Source organism: Gobius niger, assembly GCF_951799975.1.
Source record: "Gobius niger genome assembly, chromosome: 2".
NCBI classification, from domain to species: Eukaryota; Metazoa; Chordata; class Actinopteri; order Gobiiformes; family Gobiidae; genus Gobius; species Gobius niger.
Genome location: NC_136853.1, coordinates 7,675,587 through 7,691,543, shown reverse-complemented (window position 1 = coordinate 7,691,543; position 15,957 = coordinate 7,675,587). Strand labels below are relative to the sequence as shown.

General features: G+C 42.7%; 2 protein-coding genes across 2 annotated transcripts; one reads left to right on the top strand and one right to left on the bottom strand.

Annotated features, from left to right (window-relative positions):
* Positions 1–9,501: 9,501 nt before the first annotated feature.
* LOC306959911 (uncharacterized protein) lies at positions 9,502–10,436 on the top strand (the record flags this gene model as incomplete). Its single annotated transcript, XM_079552166.1, has 1 exon — positions 9,502–10,436. Exon 1 carries the CDS (start codon positions 9,573–9,575, stop codon positions 10,434–10,436), a length of 864 nt encoding a protein of 287 aa, XP_079408292.1. The 5' UTR covers positions 9,502–9,572.
* A 2,027-nt stretch (positions 10,437–12,463) lies between these two features.
* apex1 (APEX nuclease (multifunctional DNA repair enzyme) 1) lies at positions 12,464–14,488 on the bottom strand. Its single transcript, XM_079582637.1, has 4 exons — positions 14,374–14,488; positions 14,124–14,287; positions 13,832–14,024; positions 12,464–13,113 (listed from the first exon to the last, which is right to left on the bottom strand). The coding sequence occupies exons 1-4, from the start codon at positions 14,417–14,419 to the stop codon at positions 12,599–12,601; spliced, it is 918 nt and encodes a 305-aa protein (XP_079438763.1). The 5' UTR covers positions 14,420–14,488; the 3' UTR covers positions 12,464–12,598.
* Between the last annotated feature and the right edge of the window lie 1,469 nt (positions 14,489–15,957).

Below are 15,957 nucleotides of genomic sequence, written 5' to 3'. Positions count from 1 at the left end.
GCCGTATTCTGATATTTCCAGCTATTTCTTCCTCCCCTTGCAGTACTGTGAAGTGTCCAGCAGAGTGCGGTGTATAAACATGGAAGACTCCACGAAGAAGAACACAATAACAACACAAGCTAAGCTAGCTACACCGACTTTAATTGATCTAAAATATACGCAAAATAGGAATTAACACCGTCCCTTTTATTGTTAGAATTAAACGATAACCACAATGTACTTTTTGTTTTGGGAAATGTTTGTGCAGTTAGCCGGAAGAACACGTTTTAATAGTTAAGTTAGCTCGTAGCAGCTAGCACACAAAGTTTAAAAACACGTTTGAGACGCGGGTTAACCATCTGATTTGACTACGCGATGTTTTCTGAAGCAGAAGGTTGGTTTTAATGCAAAGCAAGTTTATATGAACACGTTATGCAATGTTTTATATTTGATTTGACTAAAATGATGCCTGGTTATTTGAGCCCTGCAGTGAGAAGTTGAACAGTCCTGCTCTTGAATGCAGCTCTTGTGTGTTCAAGACCCACAATGTTCAAGACCGCAGCCTCTTGGCATCTTGAGCAATGTAATATGAATGTAATGTTATAGTAAAGGGGGGACGGATTACACAAAACTTGCCTTTTTTTTTCTTTTTAAAATAATTTTGAATTAGAATATTGTATGAGCAAAAGGGAACAAAATCACCAAGTTCTTTAGATCTGCATCACACATACATTAAAACCATGATGAACTTTTTTAACCTCATAACCCAAAACCTTTCTCCAGTTCTGGAGCCGTGTCGTCCCGTCCGAGGCACTGGTGGGCAACACAAATGTATTAAATAGATATTAATAGTTCTATGATGGGTTAAAACATCGTTCACAAATAGAGCATTGCATCTGTGAAAAGATCAGCGCTCTAAAGGGAGGGGAATCTTATTTGTATAGCACTTTTCATATGACACAAGGCACACGGGGCCAAAGCGCTTCACACATGAAAGGGAGGGGGGTTCATTCACTCCATGCTAATGGTGGTAAGCTACATTTGTAGCCACAGTTTCCCCCGGGGCAGACTGACAGAAGCGAGGCTGCTCACATATGCGCCTCACACATAGGTAGGTAGGCATTGGTTGAAGTGTCTTGCCCAAGGACACAACGACAGTCTGCACCTGCAGGAGGCGAGATTCGAACCCCCGACCTTCCGATCATGAGACGACCCGCTCTACCATCTGTGCCACAGATGGTAAAAGATCTGTGATTTAAATAAACAGCTCTTCAAGCTTGGAAAAATCAGTTGTTTGTCCACCAGTCACCAAAAGATGACGGAAATAAACAATAACAGTGATCGTCCCTATAGGCCAGGGTCACGCCTCATTTGAAAGCTAAGACCCAACAAAACTGATCTAAACTGATCTTTTTCTTTGCCGTGTTGTCGTCACTTTTGAGTTTTTTTTGAGTGCTTATCGTATTTTTGTCACTTTCATCACATTTTTTCCACATTTTTATCGTTTTTTTGCCACTTTGTCAACGCTTTGACTTTTTTCCCAAGAAGGTTCTGCCATCAGAGTTTTTACAGATTACTCAAAAATACGTGAATGTGCCAAGGCAACACATGTTTTTAATGAGGGAATGACACAATAACATGATGTAAAGCTTGAAAAAGTCGATTTTTCATAATACCCCCCCTTTAAGAGTTAAAGAGAGATTACAAATATAGCGATACAGATCATTTGAAATAACAGCAGTCGCTTTCATGTCTTCTGTTTCCCGCAGACCTTCTGCCTCTGGCCTCGCTGCGTCTCCTGGTGCCTCCTCTCCAGCTCCTGTCCGCCTCCATGTGGAAGATCTTAAAGCAAAAGGACGTGATGAGTTTCTGGAAAGTGTCGGAGTTTGTGTCGGTTGTGATGGAGACGGTCCCAGAGCTGCTCCTCTTCAAGCACTGGACTCAGCTGACCCTGGGGCTGAGAGCCAGAGTAAGTACAGTCATTTTAATAATGAGATGAAAAAGTAACAGTACAGTTGAATTTAAAGAGATTCTTTGCTTTGTCTCAGTTTATCCTTGAGTTGTGCCAAAGAGGAGAAGACCAAGAGTTGATTATATCTCATCTGGAAAGTATGAAACAGCAGCAGTCGACTCTGCATGAAGAGGTAAGTGTCGATATCCATTAAAGGCATTTTGTGATCGTCATTTACACATAAGTGACAAAAACGCAACAAAAGCCTGCCGGGAAAAACAACAATACCACAATAAAAAAGTGCAGAAAATACAATTAAAATGTGACAAAAATTTGAGGAAAACACAACAAAAACAAGCGGCAAAAGCAGCAAAACCCCCCACAAAAACAAGACAAAAATGCTTTTAAAATGTGCCTAAAATACTGCGACAGTGCGCACATGCACCGCAGCTCTGCCCAAAAGGTATGCCGACCAGACCGGACAGCCCGTGCGTGGAGTGCTGCCGAGTCAGACCTGACTGAAGCGCGCGATCATATTAGTGAGATTGATGCGGCAGGCGGGGCCGGGGCCACGTTCACGTGTGCACTGCATGCTCTGCTCGTGCTGCGTAATAACAGTTGTTACTAAAGTTTATGTCTTTCCACAAGAGTAGTAAACTATTCGTCCATTTTAAAGAAGGTTATGATCAGATTTCGTATTAATGAAACTTAAAAGGTGATGCGTGTATCTTATTCGAGATCTAACCTCTAGCTTCTATTATATATATATATATTAAGCTTGTGCAGGACGACACTTCGGATCCGGAGTAACACCTTTCTGAGTGACAGTGCAGGATTTTAGAGGCAGTTGTGGTGAACAGGTCTGAGCTCATTCTACACATTAGGACATGGCTGGAACATGAAGGGGGAGGAAAATACTTAATATTAACATTTTTAAACTCTGTATAGTCCTTTTAGGGCGGGGGATAAGAGGTTAAAGAAATGTTACTGGTCATCACCAAAACAAAGTGTCAAAGCAACAATGTCTCTCAATAACCAAAGCAATAATAGAACACTGTCGCACAGTCGACATGAAGAAACATCATGGTGAATAAAGCACGGCCCTGTTTCTGACAAAACCGCGACATGAGGGGAGTTTTATAGCGATTATGTTGTTTATTAGAAATGTAATGTTGTCGCTGTATAGTTTTACTCACCGTGTTGGGACTGCGCCAGGTTTGACCCGTGTTCTTCCGCCTTCCAATAAGTCCTTGTTTACAAAGGAAGCGTTTGTTGATAATAGTCCATGCTCAAATAAGGCCATCTTGGTACAAAGAGTTTTCCAGGCAAACTTATCTCACCTTGTCACTTTGAAACTTCAAATATAATCCAGAAATGAAAATGAGCTGGTAAATGTGTGTATTCCAGCAGCTCTGAGCGTGTTTGTTTGAGCAGCGTGAGAGCAGCTCTTCCTGGGTACCCAGGGTGGGGGTAAGATTAGCCTGGCCAAACATACACACTTTGTCATCTTTATATTGCAAAAAATTCGAAAGAAAGTATGGCTGGTCAGGCTAGGGGAAGATGGATGCAAAGACAGAACACACAAAGACAATCCAATCCAAGTCCTAACTACGCACGAAAACCACCACAACCAGGTTAAAAGCTCACAAAGGTCCATTTTGCGTAATATGTCACCTTTAAGAACATTTTTGCAAAGGGCTAAGTGTTGAATAGTTTGTGTTCATTTATAGTTGTCTGATGAGGACAGAGCCGGGGATGACATTGGAGAGTTGATTCATTCCCTTCTCAAGGACAATCAAGAAAGACAAGTATTTTTTCAAGTAAGCCGTTTATTCTGGACTCCAACAATATTACATCATGAATGCAGTCATGCCCAGAAGTACAAAAAAGTAAAAGGATTGTGTAACATTTGTGTATTAAAGGAGGTTTGGTGCGAGGAGCAGTGGCATCGGTTTGACACTGATCTGCAGACGTTGTTTTGGGAGTTTCTTTGTCGACTGAATCAACTTCTGCCTGTACCAGAGCTGGAGCAGGTGAGACTAACACTGTCAGGTCAATACCAGTTTGAGCACATCAGTCGACCTAAAATGTCATTCCTCTGTATTTCCAACAGAGTGTTTTGTGGCTTGGAGAAAGCTCTGTTTTGGAAGATTTTCTCCCGTGCCTTTCGGAGCCGACACACATGAAGAATCTGCTCCATCACCACAAAAAACTTGGACATTTAGAGCAGCATGGTAAGCAGCGTTTTCTAAATAATACAAATATTATGTTACTACAGTACAATTCCTAAATAATACAAATATTATGTTACTACAGTACAATCCAGTGTTGTACAGCTATAGTCAATATTATCAATCACCTTTAATAATAAACATAATGCATTTCTTCTTTAATGAATCATCATCCTTATTGGTGGAATCTAAGTTGTGTTGTTTTGAGAGCCGGAGTTTTGTACTTTATCAACTAAACAGAATTTATGTAAACTAGAGGAGGGGCTGAGTGCTCGCTGAATCACTAGGAAGGAAAGTAAATGCTAAGGAAGCAAACCCTTACAAATGATCAGGTGCTTGAGAAAGTATCGATACTTGGTATTGCAGCACAAAGTATTGCGATCCAAATCCGATCCGATATTTTATCCCAGCCCTAGTAATAAGACTTACCTAAGTCTTATTGCACCTAAATTACCCGAGTAAGACTTGCCCCGATGAAGAGTCAAAACGCGCAAATTCCACGAGACATGAGATCTTGACCCATCCCTAGTTGATACTGTAGATCAGACCTGGGCAAAGTACGGCCCGCGGGCCACATCCGGCCCGCGAGATGATTCAGTCCGGCCCATAACTTGTAGGGCATAAATTCATAAGCATGTCAAAAAAAAAAGTAAGTCTCTAGCTCATTCCTGTGCGGAGTTATGATTATTTATTTTTTTATTACCAGAATGCTCACTCCAGCCACTAGGGGGCAGATTAAATAAGAATAAAAGTAAAGAATTCCACAGGTGTCCAGCAAAGGGCACTGGCATAATAAGATATAAGGATATAAACAACACATTGTGTGACTTGCAAGTGGGAAATGGACAGTCTGCCCCTGGGCAGCTGTGGCTACAATAGTAGCTTACTACCACGGAGTGCGGAGTGAATGAATATTGACTACAAAGTAGCAGAGACTTGTGACACAGGCTTGTAAAGTGTAAGCCGTTGTTATGAGGCTACAGTCCTGCCAGACTCATCATTATAGATTTATTGAAAAAAAGTCCTCAATGTATTTTCCCAATCAAAACATTTTTTTTATTTTGGAGCTTTTGTTCATGGACCCCGGCGATACACTCCCGATATATTATACTTATATCCCGATATAAGTTTGAGTTATTGTTGGTGCGGCCCTCCGACTCAATTCAGGCTCCTCATGTGGCCCCTTTTGAAAATGAATTGCCCACCCCTGCTGTAGATGAATGAATGAATACTACAGGACTATGGAGCTCAAGTGTCCCGTCCACCTCAAAACTCGCAGTTGGTTCCAGAAGCAACTTTCCCTGATTTGAAAAGAATTAATAGTTCAAAACCTGACTAACCTCCATAAAATATACATTACCGCTCCAAAGTTTGGGGTCACTCAGGCCGTTCTAGAAGCTCTAGAACTGGCCTAATCAGCACAGCAGTTTTCAGCAGTACCAGCATAATTCCACAAGGTTTTTTTTAATCATCATCATAATCATCATTACCGAACACAATGTACCATTAGACACTGGATCGATGGTTGATAGAAATGCACCTATGTGGGTTTTCCATTAAAAATCACCTGTTTCCAGGTGACATTCACAACTTCAACAATGTCTACACTCCAAAAAATTATTTACTAGATTAGTTTAAATGTCTCAATTTGAGCACAATAATCCGCATTTTAGTTGTTTTGACTAGTTAAGATTTAGTTGGGCATTTGACCTAGATTATTTCACTTGTTCTGACATGTTTCTGACTCGTTTCAATACATTTCACCGTTATTTCAAGTAAGTTTCTCTGCCAATGGGGTAAGAAAAAAGGTCTTGTCCCTTTGGCAATTTTACTTTCAGGCGAGATTTACCATAGAACCATCTGAAAGGTCATCAAACTCGCAAAATAATCTTGGTCAGATCAGGAAAAAAGGTCTAAATGAGTGAAAACCCCTCAAAACAAGAAAATATTTCCTCAGTTCAAGTCCTTTAAGCCAATGCTCGATGTTTGCTTTTTGTAGTGTAGACTGTATTTCTGAAATGCCCAATTGTTCCAACATCTAATTTTGTTTGTCTTCTCTCTCAGTTCCTCCGTCTAGCATGGGCGACCACATCTCGTCCTGCCTTTCAGCCGCTTCCCAAAACAGACCGTCAAAACTTGAATCAAAATGCGACTTGGACACAGAATCCGATCCTCCGCCTGCCTCAAACGAAGACCTCCAGCCGCAAGAGGACGCCGCGATGGAAATATTCACAGTAACCGAATGCACCGAGATCGAACTGACGGCTACGGCCACTGACGTACAGGTCGTGGTCATAGACGATGCGACTCATGACCGGCCAATCAGAGAAGAGACCGAAGATGTTGGCGCGATGGAGGAAAATAGCGGATCGGCCATTTTGAAAGATGGATTCCACGTAACTGCGCCCGATATAGAATTAGTGTTCATAGACAATACAGCTTCGAACGGCGCGATTGAAGAAGAGACCGTGATTGCGTCAAATGAAAATGTCAGCAATGGACAAGACGAAGCAATGGAGGAGAGTAACGCGGCGGCCATTTTGAAAGATCAGTCTGAAGTAATGGAGCGTAAAAGGGCGCCGGGACCTCACGACTGCCCCGATTGCGACAAAAAGTTCAAATTCGCGTCGTTCCTGGTGGCGCACCGGGTGATCCACACGGGCGAGCGTCCCCACAGGTGTTCGGAATGCGGACAGTGCTTCTCGTTCCGCCAGTCGCTCGAAAGGCACAGGCATACGCACAAAACGGGCAGAAGAAGCGAGGACAAGCAGACGCCAAACGAAGAGGGGGTCGTTAACGGCAACGAGGAAGGAGCTGAAGTCGCAAAGCCGTCCGAACCGCTGGACGAGCAAAGCGAAAAGGCGAAGGGAGAATTCAAAACGTCTGCGAATCAAGCGATCGACGCGCAGCTCATGGACGACGTGATCTCCCTGGTCCAAGTCCGCACGAGTCGCAGGAAACGCAAGGCCACGAAGAAGATGAGGAGTCTGCAGAAGAAACTGGAAAGGCAGAAAGAAGCGGAGAAAGCGAAGGAGGCCCTGACGAAGACCGTGACGAAGACCAAGCAGCCGAAGAAAAGGTGGTTTGAGGTTTCATGTTGTAGCTTTTGATTTTTGCTCTGAAAGTAAACTGTTTTCTTAGTGAATCACTTTGCGCCAAAATCACAACAAAAGCTTCTGCGAATCATTGGAGCTCAAGCTGATTTTTACAATTCTTTGATCGATTAGTTTGCTTTCCGTGACAAAAGAAACACACAGGTGAAACTCGGAAAATTCTGAATATTGTGAAAAGTAATTCAACTTAAGATGTGAAACTAATATATGATATAGACATGACATGCAAAGTCACATGTCAAGCCTGTTTAATTTTGAACTTTGGCTCACAGCTTGTAAAAAACCCAAATTCGAAATCTCAGAAGATTACAATATTACATGAAATAAAAAATAAAAACATGTTTTTAAACAGAAAACTGGGCCCTCTGACTATAACTATAACATGCATAAGTAGTTAGTACTTGGTTTTTTGAATGCCTTAATGTGGTTGCTTGGCGTGGATGCTCAGCCTGTGGCTCTGCTGAGGTGTTATGAAGACCTGGATGCTTCAACCAGAGGAATATGACATTTGATGCCAAAATCATCAGGCAAAGTGAGATATATCAAGCCTTTATTTGTTATAATCCAAAGCCATAAACATCAAAATGATAACAAAGGCATGACATATGTCACTGTGCATGTCATGAGCCTATATCATATATAAGTTTCACATTTTAAGTTGTATTACAGAAATAAATCAACTTTTTCACGATATTCTTATTTTCCGAGTTTCACCTCATTTAGAAACTGCTTGGTTGTGTCTAGATTGACGTTTTTAATTGAATATATTTTGTTTCTTTAGTTCCGATCATTCATATGGGACAACCATGACCTCGTCCAAACAAGTTCACAAAGGTAAGTTCGTACGTCACCTTTTGTAATAGTAGAGTACTTCATCATAAACGTGACCTTTCAGTGTCTCCTTACGTCGACATGTTCAAATAAAATATTAGATAAACTGATTTATTCTTCTACAAAAAGATATTACATGAGGAGCAAACCCTTTGACGATGTCCATGGGCTCCAGACCCGGATCTTTATTTCAGTCAGTTTTACCCAGAACTGTCCTGAACAAACACAAGTATCAACTATGGAGCAAACGACACAAGTGAAGGCTTTTAGCTCTAAAGTCGAGAGAGGGCGAGCCCGAAAATTGGCTTTTGGCTTCTGAAATGGCTTATCATTGGTTTCAACTGGCTTTTTGGCGGAAGGCCAGTCCGAGAGCCGACACTTTCGCTTAAGCGACACTACACAGGCTTATGGAGTATGTGGTGGCGCTGTGTAGGCTACATACTATACACCCCCTGTTCCCCACCGTCTTCTTGTCTTTAAGTACTATCCTGTAATTTAACAAAATGAAAATACAAAATGCTGTCTCCAGCCTGAACTCAGTCATAGCCTCACGAGAACAGCACCTGCAACAGCCTGAGCAGCAGTGATCGCCAGGTTTGTGTGACAGCGGGAACAAACTCAGCTGTCAAGTTATGAATTAAAAAAATATTGTCTTGAAATCATCCCCACCTCAGTGTCCCGCAAGCCAAGGGGTCCTGACCCAGACTTTGGGAACCACTGCATGACATCTAGGTACCACAAGCACATTCACAGTCCACACTGTCATTCATTGATGACCAGTGGAGGCAATGGTGGGTGAAGTGTCCTGTCCAAGGACAACCATGTGCACCATGAACATGTTATTTAATGTGAGCTCAAAAGTAAAGTAAAACAGCTTGAACCATAGGTTATGCAGACGTTGCTCTGTATCGACATCACACGCATCATTTTTTCAAAGCGGCATATTCTCCATAAGCCTGTGTGGTGTCACTTGACAGCGAAAGGGGAAGCTCCCGGACAGGCCTTCCACCAAAGAGCCAGTTGAAACCAACAAACCGCAAAAAGCCAGTTGAAGCCAATGGCAAGCCATTTCAGGAGCCAAAAGCCTTTTTACGGTCTCGGCCCTACTGCTAAAGTCAAAGCTAGAGGGACTAAAAATGATTTGACAATTGCAGCCTCTTTTTATTAGTTGTGGTGCAAGATTTTACTCACAAATGTATGGCCATGACTTCATATTGTTGTTCATTTGTTTTCCTTTAGGTGCCACAACAAAACAAGCATCTTACTTGTGTCCTTATTGCCATTACAGGTGAGGACCCAACTCAACAACACCTCAAAGAATCTCACCCGAACCGACCGGACTCGGAGAAAAGGCAAACTCCTGAAGCGACGGAGGGACACAAAACTGTCGGCAGCTTCAAATGCTCGGTGTGCGGGGAACTATTTAAATCTTTAAAAGACCGCAAAGACCACATCGCGAGCACGCACATGCAAAACGGCGTCTACTTCTGCGGCCGATGTGGCAAGAACTACACCTGGAGGGGCGCCTTCATCAGACACGTCAGGATGTATTGCTCGGAAGGCGGGGCCAACGGTTTCGCCTGTTCCCACTGCGAGCTGGTGTTCGACTGCGCCAGCACCTTGTTCAGCCACATCCAGGCGCGCCACGAGGAGAAGGTGCACGTGTGTAACTGCGGGAAGAGTTTCCCGTACAAGGCGGCGCTGACGGCTCATCAGCGGACACACCAGAAGCAGCGCCCGCACGTGTGTGACCAGTGCGGGAAGGGCTTCCTCTATAAGGGCGGTCTGCTCGGGCACATGAAGATCCACTCTCAGGAAATGCCCTTCTCCTGCTCCCACTGCGGCAAAGGCTTCAAGCGAGAACGTAACATGAAGAAGCACGAGCGCTGCCACACCAGGGAGGACGTGTTCAAGTGCTCGCAATGTGATAAAACCTTCGTCTACAAAGCCACGCTGACGAGGCACGAGCTGACGCACACCGGGGAGCGGCCGTTCCTCTGCTCCGACTGCGGGAAGGGTTTCTTCTCGCACGCGGAGCTGCTGAAGCACGAGCGATTCCACACCGGACACAAGCCGTTCGAGTGCGGAGACTGCGGGAAAAGGTTCACCCAGTCGTGCTATCTGACCATCCACAGGAGGTACCACACGGGGGCCAAGCCGTACGCGTGCGGCGACTGCGAGAAGAGCTTCCTGAGCGCCAACCGGCTGAAAAGACACCAGAGGACGCACACGGGGGAGAAGCCGTATGTCTGTGACGAGTGTGGGAAAGGTTTCAGGCAGTCGTACCATCTCAAGATGCACCAGAGAACACATGTGATAGATCTGACCTGAGAGGACTTTCTGTTGGTCAAAAAAACAGGGCCTTGTGCTGATAAAGACATTCCACTTCAAGTCAGTTTGTGTTTAATGTGAATCTGCATAGTAATGGCAGATATTAACTGTACATCAAGTTGAAATTTATGAAATAAATTCAATAACCCACAATATCACAATAGAATTCTGTTTTCTGTATTTTTCTTCGTTCTGTTTCACACAATTTATGGCGTCATTGAAAATATATCAGACTTTTTCGCTCCGTTACATTTTCTCCAGGTACTTCAGTTTTTTAGTTTAGTTTATTTGTTTATTTGAGCAGTAGAATTTCTGCTCAAAAGGAGTGGGCCGAAGCGAAAGCTTATGAATGCCCACCCCGAAATCAGTACTTTTGGACTCTTACTTGGGGATTGAATTGGGTCACTACTTTTTACTTGAGTAAAATTTCAAAGTAACGTTACTCTTGAGTACTGTATTTACTGGACTATAAGTCGCACCAGTCAAAAAATGCATAATGAAGAGGACAAATGCATACAGGTGCTCATCATATAATTAGAAAATCATGAAAGTGACATCTGTCAAGCTGAGATTTTACAGGCTGTGAGCCATAATAATCAAAATGAAAACAAGTAAAGACTATATATCTCACTTTGCATGTAATGAGTCTAATATATATTATTTCACAGTTTAAGTTGAAAAACTGAGGTAAATGCACTTTTTCCGGCAGTGTGTTGTTCAAGTACCCATTTGCAAACTCGTTCCTCTAGCTTTAGCCCGCAATTATCGATTTTAGTTTCTTTCTTTTCCACAGCATATTTCACTACTTGCAACTTGTAATCTGTAGAATATGATCTTTTGTGTTCAGTCTTACTGGTTCACAAGCCTTGAGCGCCCTCTAGCGGCTGTCAGTTTGAAAATAACGAATATGTGAAATTATATATTTTGATATAGGTCGCAAGTAAGTATAAGTTGCACCCTCAGCTAAACTATGAAATAAGTGTGACTTATGGTCCTCATGGTGGGAGCTGACATTGCTATAATACCACCCCCTTGTGTCCAAGAGACACTTGGCAGCATTGATTCTAATGAGATTTCCGACCTCCCAAGTACGGCTTAAAAGCCTGGCTGAGTTTTTCTTTTTCTAAAAAATGCTATGACCCCTGTGACAACGCTGGGGTAGGTGAAATATTTTTAACCACACTGGTTTTGGTTTATCAGCCCGAAAAAGAGGAAGCCTTTTCAGCCAGACTGGCTCCAGAGCCTGTCAATCGAGCTCTGGAGCTCTGTGGGGCTTCTGCCTGCCCTGCAAGCACCGGGCTTCCTGTCTTTTTGCCCTTTTAAGGAACAGGCTGTGTAGGAGGAGTCTGAGCGGCCATGTAAGTTTCACACAGGACTCGGGACCTTTTCTATGAATGGGGCTAAGGTATTAATCGATCTCTAATTATTACATCTATGGGTACATCTGATAACCGCATAATAGTACAAAAAAGTACTTTTTCAACTTCGGAGTTGACTTAAACCTTATTTGAACAAAAAAATAGAAGACAAAATGTATCAAAATCCAGTCTTTATTTTCTACAGGGATAACACAAAATACAGAAAAGTAAAGCACCGTTTAGTAACACTAATATGAAGGTTCGATCAGACGGACTTCAGTTGTACATCTTTCAACAGCTTACACATTTCAACAGATTTAGTGTTGGGAAACTCATTTAGGCAGAATGCTTGGAGAGGTTTAACCCGGATCTTGGTTTGTCGCCTGTTAAGCTTATACTGACTCATAGTCGGACTACCTAAATATCGCAACGTCTAAAAAACACAGTAGTAGAGTCTAAATCTGCAAAACATACTGTAGACCTGAATCTCTTGACAATTTCCTTGGAGACTTATATAAAAAAAGGGCCAGCTGTAAAGTTCAATTCTTAATGAATGTGCAATAAACAAAAAGCAGCTGTGAAGGCAAGAAGAAAAGCTTTGTGCCAGAGGAGGAGTTTCATTTTAGAGATTTAGCCTGTGTTTATTTAGCCCTGGCAAAAACAATAAGTACAAAAAGACGTTATGAGATGGTGCTTTTACGAAGAGTTTGAGATCCACATCTAGGCGGAATTAGCAAAACTTATCTCAACAGTTTCAGCTTACACGGCCCGGAAAACTATCAAAGACTGGCTACAGTCACGAACCTAGATGGCCAAGTGCAAAGTAATAGGACAGTGATCGCTTCCCATTGCTTTGCTGCGGATTTTGCTGTCGCACAAGCCTGAGAGTAACGCGGAAGACAACACGAAGTAATCCAGTCGCCAGCCTACGTTTTTACCCCTGGCGTTCATCATGTACGTCCAGAAAGTGTACGCGTACTGCTGCTCGGGGTACAACTCCCGGAAGCTATCGACGAACCCGGCCTCTAACAGCTGGCTAAAGCCTTCCCTTTCCTCGGGCGTGAAACCGGCGTTCTTCTTGTTGCCTTTGGGGTTTTTGAGGTCGATTTCCTGGTGCGCCACGTTGAGGTCGCCGCAGAGGATGAGCGGCTTTTGCTTGTCCAGGTCGCAGAGGTAAGCCTTGAAGTCCTCGTCCCAGGTTTTGCGGTAGTCGAGACGGACCAGGCCTTTGCCGGCGTTGGGGATGTAAGCGGTGACCAGGAAGTAGTTTGGGAACTCGGCGGTGATGACCCGGCCCTCTTTGTCGTGCTCCTCTTTGCCTGGAGAAGTCAAAAGGTTTGTAAATATTAGGGCCCGACCGATATATCGGGTCGATGTGAGGTATTTTACTATATTGGCTATCGGCCGAGAAAAATGTCAATATCTCAATCTAAATTACAAAAACCTTTTGCATTGGAAAGAGCATTTTAGTCAGAGTTTTAAATTAACCCTCCTACCACTTCCTAGGCATAAGGGAGTGGAGAAACCTAGCGGTGAAAATCGTCCACAAGTTTGTACCTATTTTATAAATTTTTTATTATACGGCTCTCCACAATGCAAGTAGAACGCTCCATTGACTTGAATGGGATTTTCCAACGTTCTACCAGTCATTATTTTCTGATAGAGGACCTCTGAAAAATAAAAAAAGGCCGCTGCCAATGGCAACGGAGTTCATGCTTGTATTACAGGTGTTTCATATCACTAGGAGGAGAGGCTAAATGCTGACAACATCTTTGGTCTTTTTTACTCAGTATGGTAAAACAGTGGCCTGTTCCTTTAATGCTGTCCCTGGACCAACAGCATTAAGACGTGAATCTGTGGAAAATGTACCTTTTTTTCTCTCCGGTAGGCTACCTGCTTTTAATACTGTCATTTTTCAGTGCCGGTAGTACCTAAACCTTTTTTTCCGATACCATACTAGTAACATCTTGAATTGAATGACGATATCTGTATGTGTAATCATTATACACAGCACATATAAACATGCTCATCCCTCACCGATGCCATAGGTGACTTTGATGGGCTCGTTCTTGCAGAGCATGGCCACGCCGCTGTAGCCCGCGTTGTCTTCTGCGGTGGCCCAGTATTTATGCGGATACTCCGTCATGGAGGTGATGTCGGCGGGGAGGGACTTCTCCGCACATTTGGTCTCCTGGAGGCACAGGATGTCCGGGGTCTCTTCGCGCACCCACTGGGGAAGAAAAAAATGAGCTAAGCATTTTTAGGAAAGTCACAAGAGACCAAAAGCATGTACCAAGGACTATGGACAGAATAAAGAGTTCAAACTCACGTCCAGTCCCTTCTTCTTGACCCAGGCGCGGAGTCCGTCCACGTTCCAGGAGGTGATCTTCAGGTTGGCCTCTTTGCCGTCTTTACTGCTCAGTTTGTCTGGAGGGTCCTCGTACAGGATCGGGGCTTCGGGCTCCTTCGCCGGCTTCGCTTTCTTGGTTGAACCTAGAGGAGAATTTAGATTTAGAAAAACGGGTTCCAACAAAAACTCTCAATATTCTATGTTTATGGGTCACTGGTGTGTGCAGTACCATTCTCTCCCTCCGCCCCTCCGTCTACTTTCTTACTCCTCTTCATTTTTGAACTGGCTCTGGCTCCAAACACACTCAAACGCACAGCACGCACACACACCACACACACAAGGCGCTGGGGGAGAAGACACGGACAAATGATTAATTATTATTCCTTCCAATGCATCCACAACCGTTTGTTATGTGTTCATGTTGAACTTTATCATTCTCTGTGGAACATTTAAAACACTTGAGGGGGTCTCAAGTTTGTAGCCACTAGCCAGCAAATACTGAATTCTCTGGCTGTAGTTTCTACTTTCTGTAGTTTTATTAAAAACTCACTATACAATGTAAACATTAACAATATAATAACAAAGCTCCATAAGGTGCACATTTAAATAAAATAATATCTTAAATAGAAATAGCCTCCAAAATAAAAAATATTTTTCTGAGGGCATCATTTATATATAAAGAGATAACAAAATAAAGGGCTCAGTTAACCTGTTTCTTTTTGTTAACTTAATAATCTTATCTGAATTTGAAAGATCTCGATATACGCAATATGGTCTAATTCCATATCTCATAAAAAAATATATTGATATATCTTAAATATCGATATATCGCCCAGTCCTAGGCTGTGGGCTCCAGTCGTTAAACTCTTAGATTTGGGTAAAACAGAACTGGACAAAATGTGCTTGGTTGAAGTGGGTGGTAAGAGGTTAATAAATCATTTGAATTCCACTTGATATACAAAATATGACTTGATTATGTTTTGGCTGTTCTACCAAGCTCCATGTGTTACTACAAATTGTTATAAGATTCTTAAGTACTTTTTTTGTACTCATAAAACTAACATTTTAAGAGTGAATCTAAAGCCTTACACACACAACAGATTCAGTAAGAACCCGAGAAATACAATTTCATGCATTATCTTGATTGCAAAGATGGTGCATCTAAAGATATTATGTCTTAATTAGTAATCCCAGTATCTTGGCCTATCGTGCACGTAAAAGGGGACTCTTTTTTTTTTTTAACAGAAAAACATCTCTAGGTTTACTTTAGTCTTTTTTGTTTATATAGAGTGTGCAATAAAGAAAATGAGGACTGCACTTTGCATGGCCACCAGCGAATAGATCGTACACTCGTGTATGTTTGGGGGAAACAAAGTTAAAAACACCATGCTAACGCTAGCCTTCCTCCTAATCTATGACAAAGACCACAGTAGCAGCAGGGGCCTGTTCACAGAATGAATTAAAACAGCTGCACGGCTCCGTTATTAGCCTGTAACAATTCATCAACGCAAACACCTGGCGAGTGTGAATTAGCTTTGTGGTTAAGTCATGCTCCAACGAGAAAAAAGATGCAAATAATAATCTTACGTGCACTTTTGCAACAGGATGCGAAGAGAGAAGGAAGCAGAGAAGACACACAAATGCTTTTCCTTCAGTCACTCCCCCCCAAACTCACCAAACCGTGTGCAGATCGTGCAGACTCAAAGAACCCACGTGTTTGCGTTGCTTAGTCAGTGCCTACAGAAAAATACTATCAATAAAACGCGACATCAAAGCTCTTTAAACCATATCTATACATAAATAGTCACAGCTG

What these genes read in the sequence shown, in the direction of transcription:
- apex1 (XM_079582637.1), bottom strand. Translation starts at nt 14,419, where the DNA reads ATGAAGAGGAGTAAGAAAGTAGACGGAGGGGCGGAGGGAGAGAATG. An exon ending in TCAAGAAGAAGGGACTGGAC is followed by an intron (nt 14,025 to 14,123) that starts GTGAGTTTGAAC and finishes TTTCTTCCCCAG; the next exon opens with TGGGTGCGCGAAGAGACCCC. An exon ending in CAAAGTCACCTATGGCATCG is followed by an intron (nt 13,114 to 13,831) that starts GTGAGGGATGAG and finishes TGACTTCTCCAG; the next exon opens with GCAAAGAGGAGCACGACAAA.